The 14,602-nt window shown below is 45.5% G+C and overlaps 1 protein-coding gene across 1 annotated transcript in view; it reads left to right on the plus strand.

Moving 5' to 3' along the window:
- The window catches only part of LOC143177760 (uncharacterized), a 35,034-nt gene extending 23,233 nt beyond the window's left edge, over nucleotides 1–11,801 (plus strand). The window contains exons 3-9 of the mRNA XM_076375906.1: nucleotides 5,183–5,303; nucleotides 5,375–5,565; nucleotides 5,700–5,905; nucleotides 6,063–6,282; nucleotides 7,189–7,860; nucleotides 10,948–11,153; nucleotides 11,660–11,801. Of these exons, the coding sequence (XP_076232021.1) occupies nucleotides 5,183–5,303; nucleotides 5,375–5,565; nucleotides 5,700–5,905; nucleotides 6,063–6,282; nucleotides 7,189–7,860; nucleotides 10,948–11,153; nucleotides 11,660–11,781 (1,738 nt within the window). The 3' untranslated portion in view covers nucleotides 11,782–11,801. The remainder of the gene's footprint in view (nucleotides 1–5,182; nucleotides 5,304–5,374; nucleotides 5,566–5,699; nucleotides 5,906–6,062; nucleotides 6,283–7,188; nucleotides 7,861–10,947; nucleotides 11,154–11,659) is intronic.
- Nucleotides 11,802–14,602: the final 2,801 nt, after the last annotated feature.

Genomic DNA, 14,602 nt, shown 5'->3' on the forward strand with positions numbered 1-14,602 from the left:
AACCCTCCTAAGCGCTCTGGCTTAGTCGTACAATTTTTTTCGAAACTTACTCGTTGAAATCATCTTAACGATGAAGAAAGAATCGACTGACGAGAGATACTCATAATCGAAGAACTCCAAACACAGGCCTATGGAAGCGTTGAGTAATAAAAAGATTCATGGGTGAGACGCAATTGGAGAAACCCTGAGCAACTATTAGTCAACATTATTACTGATTACGAGGCGCACGCAGGAGAGGCTGGACGTGAAAGTAAGTCGAGAAGCGGTGGCACGCATTCTGTTAGGAAAAGCAAGGTGCAGGGGCCGCTAGGTCTGCGTTTTCATCTGAACTGGATTGCGAAACTGCGAATGACACACAATCCGGACAGCCTTGAAGCAGCCTTGCCCACGGCTAATGCAACGCTCTCGCTCGTGATCTGTGAATTATACCGGGTGACTCTTGGTGAAAGTAGCGCCGCGTTCACAGCTGAGACAATCGTCTAGCGTTGTTCACGCGCCAGAAGAAATTTCGTCTGCGCGCAAGTTTACGGTCACACGTCCACCTTGGGGAAACACCCACTCGCGTTAAAAGATCGTCACGAGGGACAAGGCGCATCACGACGATTCCCAAGATGTCAGAGACAGTAATTGATCTCGCGCCAGTTACATCGCTACGTGTCGCGATCGTAACGTTTCATCAAATGGTCTTGATCACTCGCAGGCGGAGATTGATGGCCTGGAATCGTAAATCGCGGTCATGGATTGCGAATTGCTCAAACGGTGCGTAGAAGATTTGTCAGCTGTATCTTTTTCAAGCAGTGTCTTCACTTTGATTAGGGACCGTGCATAATGCCAGGGACATGCGATTTTTCTTTATTGCTTTCAAGGGACAACTAGCGCGAGTCCTCCCGGTCATGCAAATCCACCGCGCCAAATGCTGCGGAGCGGTGACCATAATCAGCTTAATAGGTCTCCACGGATAGCGTTTAATCGCTGCAAGGACACGGTATGCATTGTCTGCGAATTGATTTCACAAAATACTTTTAATCTCGTAGAAGGGTAAAATGTCAGGCGAGAGTGCGTGAGCTGAAGCACTTCGTTTGACTCAGGTTTTTCAATTTCTTGATTACAAAGATTTGAAATATTCAAAAATTCGAATATTCAAAAATTCAAAAATTCAAAAATTCAAAAATTCGAATATTCAAAAATTTAAATATTCAAAAATTTAAATATTCAAAAATTTAAACATTCAAAAATTCAAATATTCAAAAATTCATATATTTAAATATTTAGCGGAAACTTTTGTCGTTTCCGTTGGTCGTGAAACGAGGCCTCGGATAACCGTCAGTTTTTTTCGGCATCGCGGCGCGCCATACTCGACGACTATGTCCTTATTCCTGACATATTTGGAACGACTCGGTCGAATCGTCGTCGACGATACCGCCACTGCAGGGGTTATCTTTCACTCTCTGTACAACTCCATTCCCTTATTCCACGAACTCATCTTCTGTGCTTCTCCTTTCTGGCGGTTCTGTTCATATCTTTCTCGAACAGCGAGCCCAAGGGTACGTATTCGAAAGATACAGTTGCTTTTCATGGAAATAGAAATCAGAAATCGATATCTATGTAGCCTCTTGTCGAGTCCTCGAAAAACGAAGATTAAGATAAGCGTCAGTGATTTTATTTGTTAGATAATACGCTCGGTAAATAACAGGTGTTCGTTGATGTATTTGACATAATTTCCGCATCGAAGCAGGCGCAAAAGTTCGTAAGGCTTCGTGAATTATTCGACATAAGAAGATTGTCCCAAATCCGTTCAGACCGTTTTACCGAAGAAGATAGAACTAGCTCGAGAATTAAATAACTGTCCCGGAAATGCAAGAAGTATCTGAAATAGAGGAAGAGCACGACGGGGGATACACTTCTGAACGGTAACAAAGACCTGTTGACATCCTACACTGATGGCTAAGCGTGTTGCAGTTCTCGTTCGTTGGACCAACTATCAAATTGCGTGGAGCACGGTGGCCGTGTTTAATCGTCGATTCGTCACCGCAACTTCAATTCGTTATAGAACCTCGGCTACAAATTGCAATTAATTAAAAGTTCCATCGCTCAGAGTGGTGATTTCTTAACGACTGTCGTTACGACCGATTACTTACCATCTGCAGGGAATTTCACTTGCGAGATGGAAAGCAAATATTGTCGACGAATTAGATAGGGAGTGAAATGAAAATTTTAACTCGCCTCGAGATATTTTTACGGGAATGGATTATTGTGGAAAATGCTATTCCGAGGATTCCCAGGTATCCTCAGATAGTCGAGCGATATCGCTTCATGACTTGACTGTGCGTAAGCAACAATCTCGAAGAAACAATCGGTTAACACGCGACAGACACGTTAGTCGTACTTCCGTCTGCTTCGATTCCCTGAATACACGCCACTTTTATTGTCGAATCGCGGTTTTTGTTGTGGGCTCGTTGCTACGAGACGCAACCGCAAATTTCATTCCTACAACACGTGGACGCTTAATAAGATTCTCTGTGGTTAAAGTTCGGGAGGAGATTGCGTGGGCTTTCAAAATTTGTTTGGAAGATATGAAATTTGACCTGTCCTCTGGCGAGAGGCGAGACTGCATCGATTGCCAGTGATGAAGAGATATCAATCGGGCACTACTAGTTCCAGGGTTGTGAATTCGAAAATTCGCTGGTCCACGGAGGGTGAAATTTTGAAACGATTTTCGAGAGACATGCTGGCCCGGTTTCCACGGTAATTGGGCTTGTCCAGCGCTGTTGGACAACAGTTTGTCCTCTGACCCCAGCGATCGTCTCTCGCTGCTCGTGCCATCCGTACAGTCTCGTGGGCAAAGTGTTGTCCGTGGCTTCATTAAACGCCTCCGCCCTGCTTTCACGAGCTGCCACAATATCCTCGCGTTACGTCCGGATAATCAAATTCGTTCGCCAGATAATAGCTCGATAGTGAGAGATAGAGTCTCGTCACCGAGTTTATGTTACGCCATCCACAAAAAAGAATCTATTCCTGCCAAAGGGAATCAATTCAACTCCCAATGCTAGCCTTGATCGCATTTAAAGTTCATAGGAAAAAGGGAAAGCCAAAGTCAATCACTCGTTTAGGATTTCAGTTTAATCGGAAAGCGCAATTTTATCCCGTCAATGTTCTCGATTGTCCTGCTCGCGTCAACTGATTCCTGTTGTCCGTGGAAATTCATAAAACTGAGGAAAATTGAGAAGCATGGCCACTGTAATATTCGAACAGCATTTAAAACGACCACGATGTAACATAGAGGATGCTCAAGGGCCGCACTCGCGTCACGAGAGGAATGGAAAATGTGATGGAATTAGGGTCGACCGGAATTGCAGACACACGGCACTCGTGTCGGGGATTTTACTCTTCTTCCTCATTGACGCGGCCAAGGGGGCGTAGGTCGTTCTCGTTACATCGATATTCAGGGCCTCGTGAATATTTTCCCCACCACAACGACATAATTCGTCGACTCGATGTCTCGTCACGTTCGCGCTCACCGTCACAGTATTCTTCCTCTCTCGGTGGCCGAGATACCTTCGGAAACAGCAATTTCTTTGCTCGCAGGGTAGATCAAAGCTGCGCGTGCTCTGCGACGGAAAGAAAAAATTGAAAGCAGAGTGCGTTAGCTGCCGGCTGATTCGTTAAAGTTCGGTTCGAGGACGACCAGAAGAACGATGGGTCCACGTGTGTCTTTCGAATTTGCCCAGGACTCTGGTGCCCCAGTTTCCCTCTCGATTGCCCGCGAGCTCATTTGCAATTCCTATTTTCTCTGCGAGCGTGTCAAACTTGATTAACCTTGAACGTTGTTACCAGACTTGCCTGATTGCATTTCGGGGTATCAATCAGGGATTATCTTTGCCAAATGCTTCACGGTATCGTGAAAAGCGGTAGGAGGGATGCGAGATACTCAATGGGAAAAGTAATCACGAACGACCACGCGTAATTTCTTATCAGTTATCATAGGACTGCATCGTTGCTTGTATCCTGTCCCTCTGACCTACTATCCAACCTTAATCGTGCCGACAGGATGCCACTTCGATTAAAACTTTCTAAAAACTACCTTAGTTCGAGCTCGTTCAATTCGTCGGTACTCTTTTACCCTGGGTAGCGGAAAGTTTGTTCAGGAACAGAAGCAGCGATAAGTTCAAACTTGTCTAAGCAACAAGGCCACTATTGAAAGTAATGTACAACTAGTTTATCAGCGTTTTAAGCGTTTAGGGGAAACTTGGGGTACGACTTAGGAGACTATTCAATTCAGTTACCATTATAATGCGCAAACAATACAGGCTTCTACGATATTCCCAGTTTCGAGCACGGCGCGTGATTTAATGGGTAATCAGATTGTAGACGAAAGTAACCGCGTGATTTTTCGACTCGTCGATGCATGCATCCAGATAATACAGCTAAGCCACCCAATCTCGTTACGAACTTCTCTATATACAAAGAAAGAACGCAGCTAGTCAGTATTGTTTTTCCTTCAGCAGCTACTCTGGTCGGCACGTAAATCGGAAAAGTTACTGCCATTGATTTTCTCTTTCCTTCCATTCCATTGCCACCAACGTTTTTATTATTTCTTTCTATTCTCTCGGTGTTTCGTACTTAGGAGGTCGTTCTAGCCCCTGCAAGGTCGATACCATCGTGGCTCTCCCCCGTGACGAGGAGGGTGCGTACTGCCTCTCGATGACATTTACAACCGGGGGTGCTTGGGGACAAGTAGATTGGAAAATCCACGGGAAACCCGAGGATTTATTTTTGCTTGTAAATAGTTCGCGAAAGACTGTTGTTTTATTATCCATTCGTCTTTTTAAGAGACTCCATTAACTGTGGAATGAAAATGGAGCACAGGAACTCGTTCCTTTTCGAGCACACAAACGAATCAGCGGTGCTTAGTCGCAACCAGTCATTAGTAATTTACCATGCCAGGCATAAACAATGACAACGTGTAATTCAACCCTTTGTACGATTCGATAACGGTGACGTGCTCATGGCTGCGAAGCGGAAGCTCCTTACCGGAAGCAAAGCACTCTGAATATTCATTTTAACCGTTCATTGGATCGATGTACCGACAAAAACCTTGCGAATCAATGATATGAAAAGAAATCTTTTCATCGACGATGCTCTTATGGATTTTTCTCACACGTATCATTTATCTTTGTTCCAGGGAGGAGGTGCAGGAGCACACGGTCAGATGGAACGCCAAGTTCGAATTTCTGTGCAAGATGAGTGCCAATGCGTCTACTTGTGTCCTCGATCCGTGCATCCTGAGGATATCCGTGAGAAAGGTAACCCTTTCGATTCTTTTCCACCTCATTTAATTACTTTCCCCTCTCTAATCGTCGATCGTTCCCTGCAGGAATTGAAGGGGGGCAGGTCCTTCCAGAAGCTCGGCTTCACTGACTTGAACCTCGCCGAATTCGCAGGAGCTGGACTCTGCAGAACGAGGTACCTTTTGGAAGGGTACGACGCGAGGCATCGACAAGATAATTCTATGCTGCGAGTCGCTATCAAAATGAACATGCTTTCGGGAGATATTCTGTTCAAAGTGTAAGTTCTCATTTTTTCTAAATCCCAGGCTATCGTCTTTAGTACCTTCGCCCTTCTTACTTTCACAACCCCGCAGTATTTCTTGAAATCTCAATGCAGAGTGCACTTTGGACTAACTGTAATTCATTTTCCAGACCCTCTCCGTCGCTGAAGCAAACCCAGCTCGCGGTGCCTGGCGTGCCAGGTGTTCCAGGCGTGACGGCGGAGGAAGTGGCGGCATCAGAGAGGTGTAGCAACCGAGAGGACTACGTTTCCACTGGTTCGTTAGCTGGAAGTATAGCCAGCGCCAGCAGCGGTTTCGGCAGTCTTCCTAAGAAGAGGCCTGCCCTCTTTTCCTCGGGTAACGCTTGCAATCTTATTTCCTCGGGCAAGAAAACTTCCTACGGTCCCCTCCTTTAATGCTGATCCCTTGCTGACCTTGAAGAACTTGCCGACAAATCGTGAAGCAAAGGAGAGCAAGGGCATTGGGTGGACTCACGAGGGTTGTTCTTTTTTAGAGCTCCTCAGTGGGGCGGAGTCATACGATCCGATGACCCTCAGCGAGATCGTACCGACGGCTCTACCAGTGGAGACTCTGGCTGAAGCGCACACGGAGTCGGGCCATTCCCGTAATAGCAGTAACACCAGCCAGCTGAGCAAAGGATCCGGCTACGGGTCCTTGAATTCACACAGTCAACACAGTAGACAGAGCAGTAGTGGTGACAGTGGTCACATTAGGTAAGGCCGCGCGGCCTCCTCGGGAAGCGAAAAAGAAGTAAAGATCATCGAGGCATTGTTACCGAATAATTCTCAGTGCTGAGTAGAAAGAGAGGGATATCAAACGGCGGTCAGAAATCGTCCTAATTATCGTCCAGAGTTCTCTTCTCGATATTACTTTCAGTAATGCCAAACTTCTCGAGTACTTTTGCGTCTCATTGATCGCTTGATACTTGATACTCGCCATCTGCAAAGTATTTCATTCTGTCGATTTCTTGGCTAAGTATCCGAAGAACTCTTCTAACTTTTACCTTCTAATTAGACGATAAGTGTGCATGGTATTCGATGGGGTTTTAGGAGGAAGTAATACAGTTGCTTGGATGATCCGTGTGAGAACCGCGAAGAAATAGTACGAAACAGTAGACGAAGTATCATCGTAATATACGAAATTTAACATTCGTGCTAACAACTTTTCCAAATTCTATGCGGTCGCGCTTACTATCTCGCTTTGAAACTCTAAGCTGCTCTCTATCTCAATCGATCTCTCTACAGAATTTCTTTTCTTCGAAAGTTTCGGCGCCTGCCGCTTAAGAACGACAAACGCAGACACTTTAACACTAACTTTACACTACACAACTTATAACTAAAGAGAGGAAATGGACCTCTCCTGTATCTACAGTATATCTACGTTTGAGACACTTTAGACCTTTCTTTATTACACACGTGTATTTCGATCAGATGCATCCTACGAGCCGCCAAATGAAAAGTTCTCTTCTTACCACTATCTTTTCGCTAGCTAGAGACTCTGGATTCTATCTCCCTAGAAAATATATTTTATGTTCTCGTCTACCCTACTCCGTCGTAACACAGTAGACGAGTTTATTATTATTTTTGCATGCTTGAATATTTGTGTTGTGATCTTTATAGGTCACCCTCTTGGCCGGTATGGGCTCCACGAATACCCAACCCTTCACAAAACCCCTCCACCCAACAGCCCAGTAGACCCGACACGTATCCCGATACAGACTCCCCTTCCTCGTCTTCCATGATGCTGTTGGACCCACGAAATCGGTTCTGGACTGCGTCCAGTCCTTTGTCTTCTCGCGATGGAAAACTGGGCGCACGACATCCGACGAGGACGAGTGTCGCGGCCGTCAGGCTGTCCAACAATCAAGACAACGAAATTATGCACGCGTCGAGAAACGGTATTGCGAACCATGCGGGTAACGATGTCGGGAACATCGAGGACGTGGGCGTGTTCAGGGTACCAGGGCCGCACGACGTACCGCGACACTCGCGCAAGAATTACGAGAGGAACAGCTTCGACTCGCGAAACGAGTGCAATGTCGCGATCTCGGCGCAGGACAGAAACGGGCCGCAGAACAGCAGCAGCGTGGTCGTGCCAGTTGCAAAGCCGAGAATCGGTCAGCCAGGTTGGAGAAGCATTTCGAAAACCTGCGAGTGCATCGAGAAGGGCAAAATTAGCCCAGTTTTGCGACTGGTCGACCAAGCCAGGGCTGTATCCTCCCCTGATCCCCTTCATAGGCCCGATAACCCCAGAGCCTCGCTACGTTCCGCGACGACCGCTCAGACCCTCAGGTAGGTTTCATTCATCAGCCACTTTCTCTTTTACTTGCAATCTTTTATTCGAGGCCCACCAGCGCTGCCTTTTTCGAGGTGATTTTGTACGCTTGGTTGTCCCCCTCGTTGTCTTTCATCCCTACCACGTCCACTGACGTTGCTTCAGGGGGTTCCTTGATACCTTCTACCCTTGTACCCTTGGTCCTTGGAGAGTCGAGGTGTTACAGTTCCTCCAGTCCATAGTGTTCTTCCTGGGATATGTACATGGTTTATGAGTAATGTTTTTAATCAATATTTGCATTTAATAAGCCACACGTATCAAATGTGCCGACATGATTTAAACCTGGCGTTATCACCGAACAAATACAAACAGACACACTCGCTGCGAAATGAGCTATCGCTTCGCTTGAGCAACCGCGTGTTTGATAGACCTGCTGAATTCAGTACGGCTCGCGATCATCGATGTTAATCCATTCTTCATTGAATCATCCAAACGTGACTGCTTGCGAATAGCGTGTGATTGTTTAGTGAAAAATATGTGAACGTGTTCGTGAACATTAGTGGAAGTCGCGTCGACCGCAAACTACATTTCTAATTGTAAAATTATGTGTATGGAATATTGTCTGAAAGTCCAACACGGAGCAACTGTATTTGGTGAAAGGGAAATGTTAAAGCGAGGGATATATTTCGTTAGAAGCAAAGCTTTAAGGGGTCCACGTGTTAACAATTCAATCTTGCAAAAGAAAAACTGGGTTAGGTATTGTAAAGAGATTTCAAGGGACACATGGACCCTTTAGAAACTGAGCATTCTATGAACTTGCACTTCGTGATCTTCAGAGCTTGCTTAATTTCTTCTCTCTGACCAGAGCTAATACTTGAGTTAAAAGGCGCAGCGCTGAAATAACGAAATACGTCTGGGAAAGAAGTCAGCATTAAGGAAAACGTGTACAAAGGGTGACTTTACTTGGAAGAAAATGAATACATATAATAGAGGAAAGGATGTATTTCGCTTAACGCTTACACAGCCACTGATTTAATTTATTTTGCGATTTACTTAAAAAAATCGTCATATAAAGACTGTGCTTTATACATGAGCGAATTAATCCAAGCTACTTTGTTTCCAACTTTTCCTTTTTTCTTGATGAAATTCGTATGAAATACAATCTAGCCGATTTCTCGCTTCCGATATAGTGGTGGATGAGGCTGTTGGGCGATGTACATCTCAAAAAAGTGGGTCGACGATGTGCAAACGGAGGGAGAACCTTGGAAAATAATGGGGTGGAGAGCGGAGGAGAGGAGGTGTTGTAGCTTTGCTTCCAGTTTGGATGGCTTTGTGAATCCTTGCAGGGGTATTGGCGGAGGCCACCGGAAGCTGTTAGACGGGGCGGGGGGCAAGCTGGCTACGGTCGCCACCAGCCCTGCAGACTCCGAGGAGTCCTCCTTAGGGGTACCGGAAGTCGCTCCACCGAGCTCCCAGCACCGAAACAGCATAACCCCACCGTCAGTCCATGCTTTCGTCTTCTTAATCTGTCCCTCTTTTTGTGTCTGTTTTCTCTCTCGTCTGTGTTTTTTTCTCGCTTTGCTCTTTCGCCGCTACGAAGATGCAAATGAAATAGATAAGAAACGTTCACGCCTCACGGGTATTCCTATGCTCACGAGTAATCCTTTTCAGTTCTAAAGAGTAATACTACGTAGACATTATGTATATTACAACTCGTCAGACAAATATACGAGCAAATAATTAATTTATTATGCATTAACGACCCAGCTGTAATTCGTGTATCTTGCATCTGTCACGCAAATTAAATGCAAAGTACGTAAACGTTAGGTAATGAATTATATCAACTTTTTTAAGGTATCTACATTTCATTTTACGAAAATAGCTATAATCATTTGAGTGGAGAACTGAAAAAAGTAAATGAACTCATAAAACACATCTATAAAGTATTTTTACATTTTTGCATCGAACCATACTTTGTCTCAAAATGCTCAAGGCTAAGCAAAAATTGTGAAGTATCATCCGTGAGGTGTTAACTGTTCAGTAAATTTCAATGAATGGCGTTAATTGGCGAAATAACAGAAGAACACGCAAATACGAGGATAATCGAAAGATATATGAATTTCATTACCATATCTTCGTTCTTTATCATAGTTGCTGAGTAGGAAAATCGTGTAACTTAATTGCGTGGTCAAAGAAAGATGCAATGCATCGATATACGCCACCGAATTCTTTTTAATCTACTTCTCCGAATTCTAAAAAACATTGCACTTCTCGTACGATTTGAGATATTCAAAAAACAGAAGAGACTGAGTCATGATGCATGTTGTGCAACATTATATAAAGTAATATAATTTTGTTGTATTCTTTGCACATTCATTTATTTCGCATTACTGCCGCTGAAGTCTTAATATGTCTGCTATTTAAATTCCATTACTCGTAATTATTCATCTTTTTTGTATGATCTGGATAGCATTGTTAGTTCCACAATTTTTTCTAAAGACTTCCGCATAAAAAACCGTAGGTATATCTGATGACAATCCTGACTTGTCCAAGATGATGTTCAAGACAAGTTTGGTTTGATCCCGTAGCTGAATTCACGATGCACAATCGATTTCGTCGCAGTTGGCCTGTTGCATGCGAACAACCTGCAGTAACCCCGAAATTCTGTCGCTTCTTGCGCACGTTCCCTCGCTTGCTCTTCAGCCTACTCCTCCCTGTGCCCACGTGCTTAATCATCTCGAAACGCGTCCAGCGGACACCTCGCGTTTCGTTTCGTCTGTGCAGCACCTCTTGTTACCTTTTTCATGTATGCGTCGAGCTCGGCTCGTGTTTGCACGCGCGTGTCGCAAAAATTCGCGATTCTATTTCACCTTGTGGCTTGAACGAGCATTGGCACGGAATCGCTCCTCGGTAAACACTGCATATTCATAGAAAGTTTTTTCGTAATGGACTGCATCTGTTATCAATGGTCAATCCTTGTAATTACACGTCTAAAACATCCAAGGATAGAATTGTTTTCGCGCCAGTGCTCAGTAAACAGTCGTTCAGAGATTGAGGACGAGGAAACAGAAAATGTTACAGCACTCTGACGTCTGTTTTCGCAGAAATCCTTCGGGTGGTTCAGGTCTGAGCGAGACAGGATCTTTGGACCGAGCGAAGGCTGCGCTGGAGCGCAGGAAGAAAGCCGAAGACGGGACGGGAAACCCCGTTCTGTGCAGGGTCGAGGTGACCAGGCCGAACCCGGATTCCCTCATCGACGAGCTCATCAAAGCAACGAATTTGGAGCAGACAGATCTCGAGAGCTCCGAAAGTACGTTTCACTGCTGATCATCATTATATTTAGATCTTCTCGAGCACGCAGGGTAACTTAGCTAGAGCTTTACGAGGCTGTTACCTCATAGGTGTTAAAAACATGTTACTGTTTAATGGACTCTGACAACGTGCTCGTTTGCTCGTCGTAAGTCACCGCAAGTCACCGCATACGGGCCGCTCCCCCTTAATTAAAATACGTACGAATCATGTCAAAGACTCCTAGCATCTAAAAAAAAGAAACAAAACCAGATGTGATACTCCTTTCACCAAGATTCGTATCACAGCATCAACCTTGAGAATCCATAATATCGTGGCCTCGAAAACGACGAGTCGCCTAAAGTTCATCCAGGACAATGTGCACGTGCTGTGACGTAAGGTAGACTCGCCGAGTATCTTCGTGACAGTAATTAATTCAGAATGAATTTTTGGTGACAAAGGGGAGCGTGTAAACTGGTTGTTTAGCTACCAAGTTTCGGCTTAACGACGTTCGATTTCTCGTTACAGCAACCGGGCTTCAGCTATTCATCGCGAAAGACGGGACGACCGCGCTCGGTAACCACGAGGTGAAGAGCCAGATGCCCGCCGGAGTGTTCAAGCAGGTGGTGATGGAGGAGAACAACAGGTAACAGGAAGCTATCGCGACGAGGAGGCAGTACGCAAGACAAGCCAGCGCCACGTTCTCGTTGGCCCTGGTGCCAGAGCTCGTCTACGAGGCCTATGGGCCCCGGTAGTCGCGAAGACAACGATATCCTGGACGAGGGAATCGTCGAGCCGGAGTACGCCGACGAAACGCGCCCTGCGAATGCACCCCGAGCTCTGCAACCAAACCATCGTTAGCGTTTCAGTCGCGTCTAGCTGTCCTTCCTGGCGTTCAGAGCTTCGTCGATCTCTTGTCTACCAGTTGCGCGCAAATTTCCTTCTTGTTACTTTTTCTTTTTTCTTTTTTACGAAGATCCTTTGACTTGTCAAGATTCAAGTACGCTCCGTACTCGTCGAACGCAGATTCAGGGGATGTCAGGTGCGCCGACTGCATTTGGTCTATCAAGTAGCAGCGAAACTGCGAAGAGAGGAGTAGGACGCCCGGTAGGAGAAAGGATCGCGGGGGTGCGTTGAAACGAGAGACCTCGACAGGTATTTTCTTCCTGTAAATTCGTCGAGGCACCGCGCAACGATCCCCCCCACCCCACCTCGTTTGCTGTGCCTCGAGCGAAGCGTTAGCCGAGAGACTGTTGAGCGCGCGTAGTTGCAACGAAAGCAAAACCAGAGAACGCAGAGATGATTCAGCCGCTCTATGATTACTCGTTAGCACGCTGGCGAAGATCGAACGGCGTGCACCGACGCTTCTATTTCCGCCTGTGTTCACGGTTCCTTTTGTCGTCCGCGAAACGGACGAGTAATGTCGCGCTGATAAAGCGGGGGAGCCGCAAACCCGCTACGTACAAAACGATTTTCTTTCGTCGCGCTCTCACTATCATTTAAGGTTCAATTGAAATCTTGTACATATTGTATACGTATACATATACATATACTCGGTTCTTCGGTTAGCTCGCGCGAACCGCGGACTCGCGTCGATGTTGTCGGTGTTTCGAAGACGTATTTATTTTTATTCTCGGATTTCCTCCAATTTATGGTATTTCCGTGTAACGTAGAGGGTCAGACGCTTGAAGATACCACTTTGATTTGCGTCGATATTATTATAGATAACGAAAAAGTATTGGGGTGTTTTGCAAGTACGACAAAACTGAGGTGAATCAAAATGGTCGTTTCAAGGGACTCGCCCTGTAAGACCTTCTATTCTGGCAAGATCTCGATCTCGCGATCGGGCCCTTTGTATTTTTATCCTTTACGCTGCTGTTTCGTTCGCGTTTCGATCGTTCGTAAGAGATGCACGTCGCTCCGTGTGTCGAGGAGGGAAAAGCTAATTATTCCAATTTACCTAGATACTTCGAGTCGGTGGAACGAGATTCACCAGCAACCAGTGCCACATTATTTAATTCTCGAGGCTGGACGTTGTTTTCCGTAATAGTAACTCTTTGATCACTATACTCTCGCCCCTCGTACCTTCCCCTGGAACATAAAAGCTCGCCTTTGACATTTCATTTGGTTTCGGTGCGATCGGCAGCCGCATTAGCGATTCGTTGTAAATATAGACGGTAGTAACTATTAAGTAGGTAAAAAATGGCTGGTGTTAAATACGTAAGTTCTCTTCCCTCCACTGTATACTCTCGAATTAACCGCGCTAGCGAAGCGACGTCGAGCAAAGAGTAAGCAAATGAAAGAAAGGAATGATACGTGAAATGAAGAAACCGTTGTTCTCTGTACATAGATATATTATAGGTGTGTCTGAAATTGAACAAATCGCCGGTCACATGTATCTGCGCCAGAATACCGAGCAAAACGGTAAACGAATCAGGGCGTTAGTCTCTGTCTGTTTGTGGATCTTAGCGAGCTGCCTTCGATTCCACGTAGACTAACGAAAAGAAGAAGAAGACGATGATGAAGAAGAAAAATCACAAAAAAGAAAAGTGTGAAGCTAGTAATCGTGTGCACAAAAAATGCTTTTGGCTCCAAGAAAGTCTAGCCCCCTCCCTCTGCCCTCCTCATTCCCCTTCGTTTCCGGTCTCGCGCTCAAACCTTTCGGAGCACTCTCTGGAAATGCTGATCATTCGATGATTCCCACTCTCAAGTTTCGCTTCTAAACGTATTAATTTCACACTGTGGACTATTCTGACACGGAAATAGTATTCTCGCGGTACAAATTCTTTTTTTTCCTTTCCGATTAATGTGGATGACACATCGTACTAATTGCTCCTCCCTATTTTTCCCTCCCTTCTCCGAAATTTCAGGCTCTCGCGGACGACAGTATTGTACCCAAAGAAGAGGAAGACTTTGTTGAATATTCAGAACAGCTGAATTTGGTTCAGTAGTTGGAAGCTTTTATTTCAGTTAATTTGTTCTTTGCCTCCCTACAGTATTAACTTTTGGATGATGTTTCTTTAGCATCGGTGCGATTATCTTGTATCAGGGTTTGAAAAAAAATCCCAAAAACCTGTTCGTTGCTGATGGAACATCGCGCCCTTTGCCCGAGAGCCTTGAAGCTCCGCCCTTGTCCTCCGGTTCGTCCTCCTTCTCCACGGTTCTCCTTTTTTCTATCCACTTTCGATTACGTATACAGTATTTTTCTATGCTTGTTCGACATTCTTACGATTACTGCGTCGCGTTTCTCGCGGGTCTCGCGTCGAGAGCTGCCAGTTTCGAGAGGATCGAGCAAGGCCAGAACCATGATCGATAAAACCGACGAGGCACGCCCGCTATTTTTTCAGCCTGTACCATGCAATTTTTTATTATTTCAAACGACGCGCGCCATCGGCTGGGTCTCGGTTTGGCTTTGTTTCAGCGCGCGTTGCGATCGCCCCTTTTCACTATCGATCTTAAACTTTATTAGAC

Source organism: Calliopsis andreniformis, chromosome 4, assembly GCF_051401765.1.
Source record: "Calliopsis andreniformis isolate RMS-2024a chromosome 4, iyCalAndr_principal, whole genome shotgun sequence".
Taxonomy (NCBI): Eukaryota; Metazoa; Arthropoda; class Insecta; order Hymenoptera; family Andrenidae; genus Calliopsis; species Calliopsis andreniformis.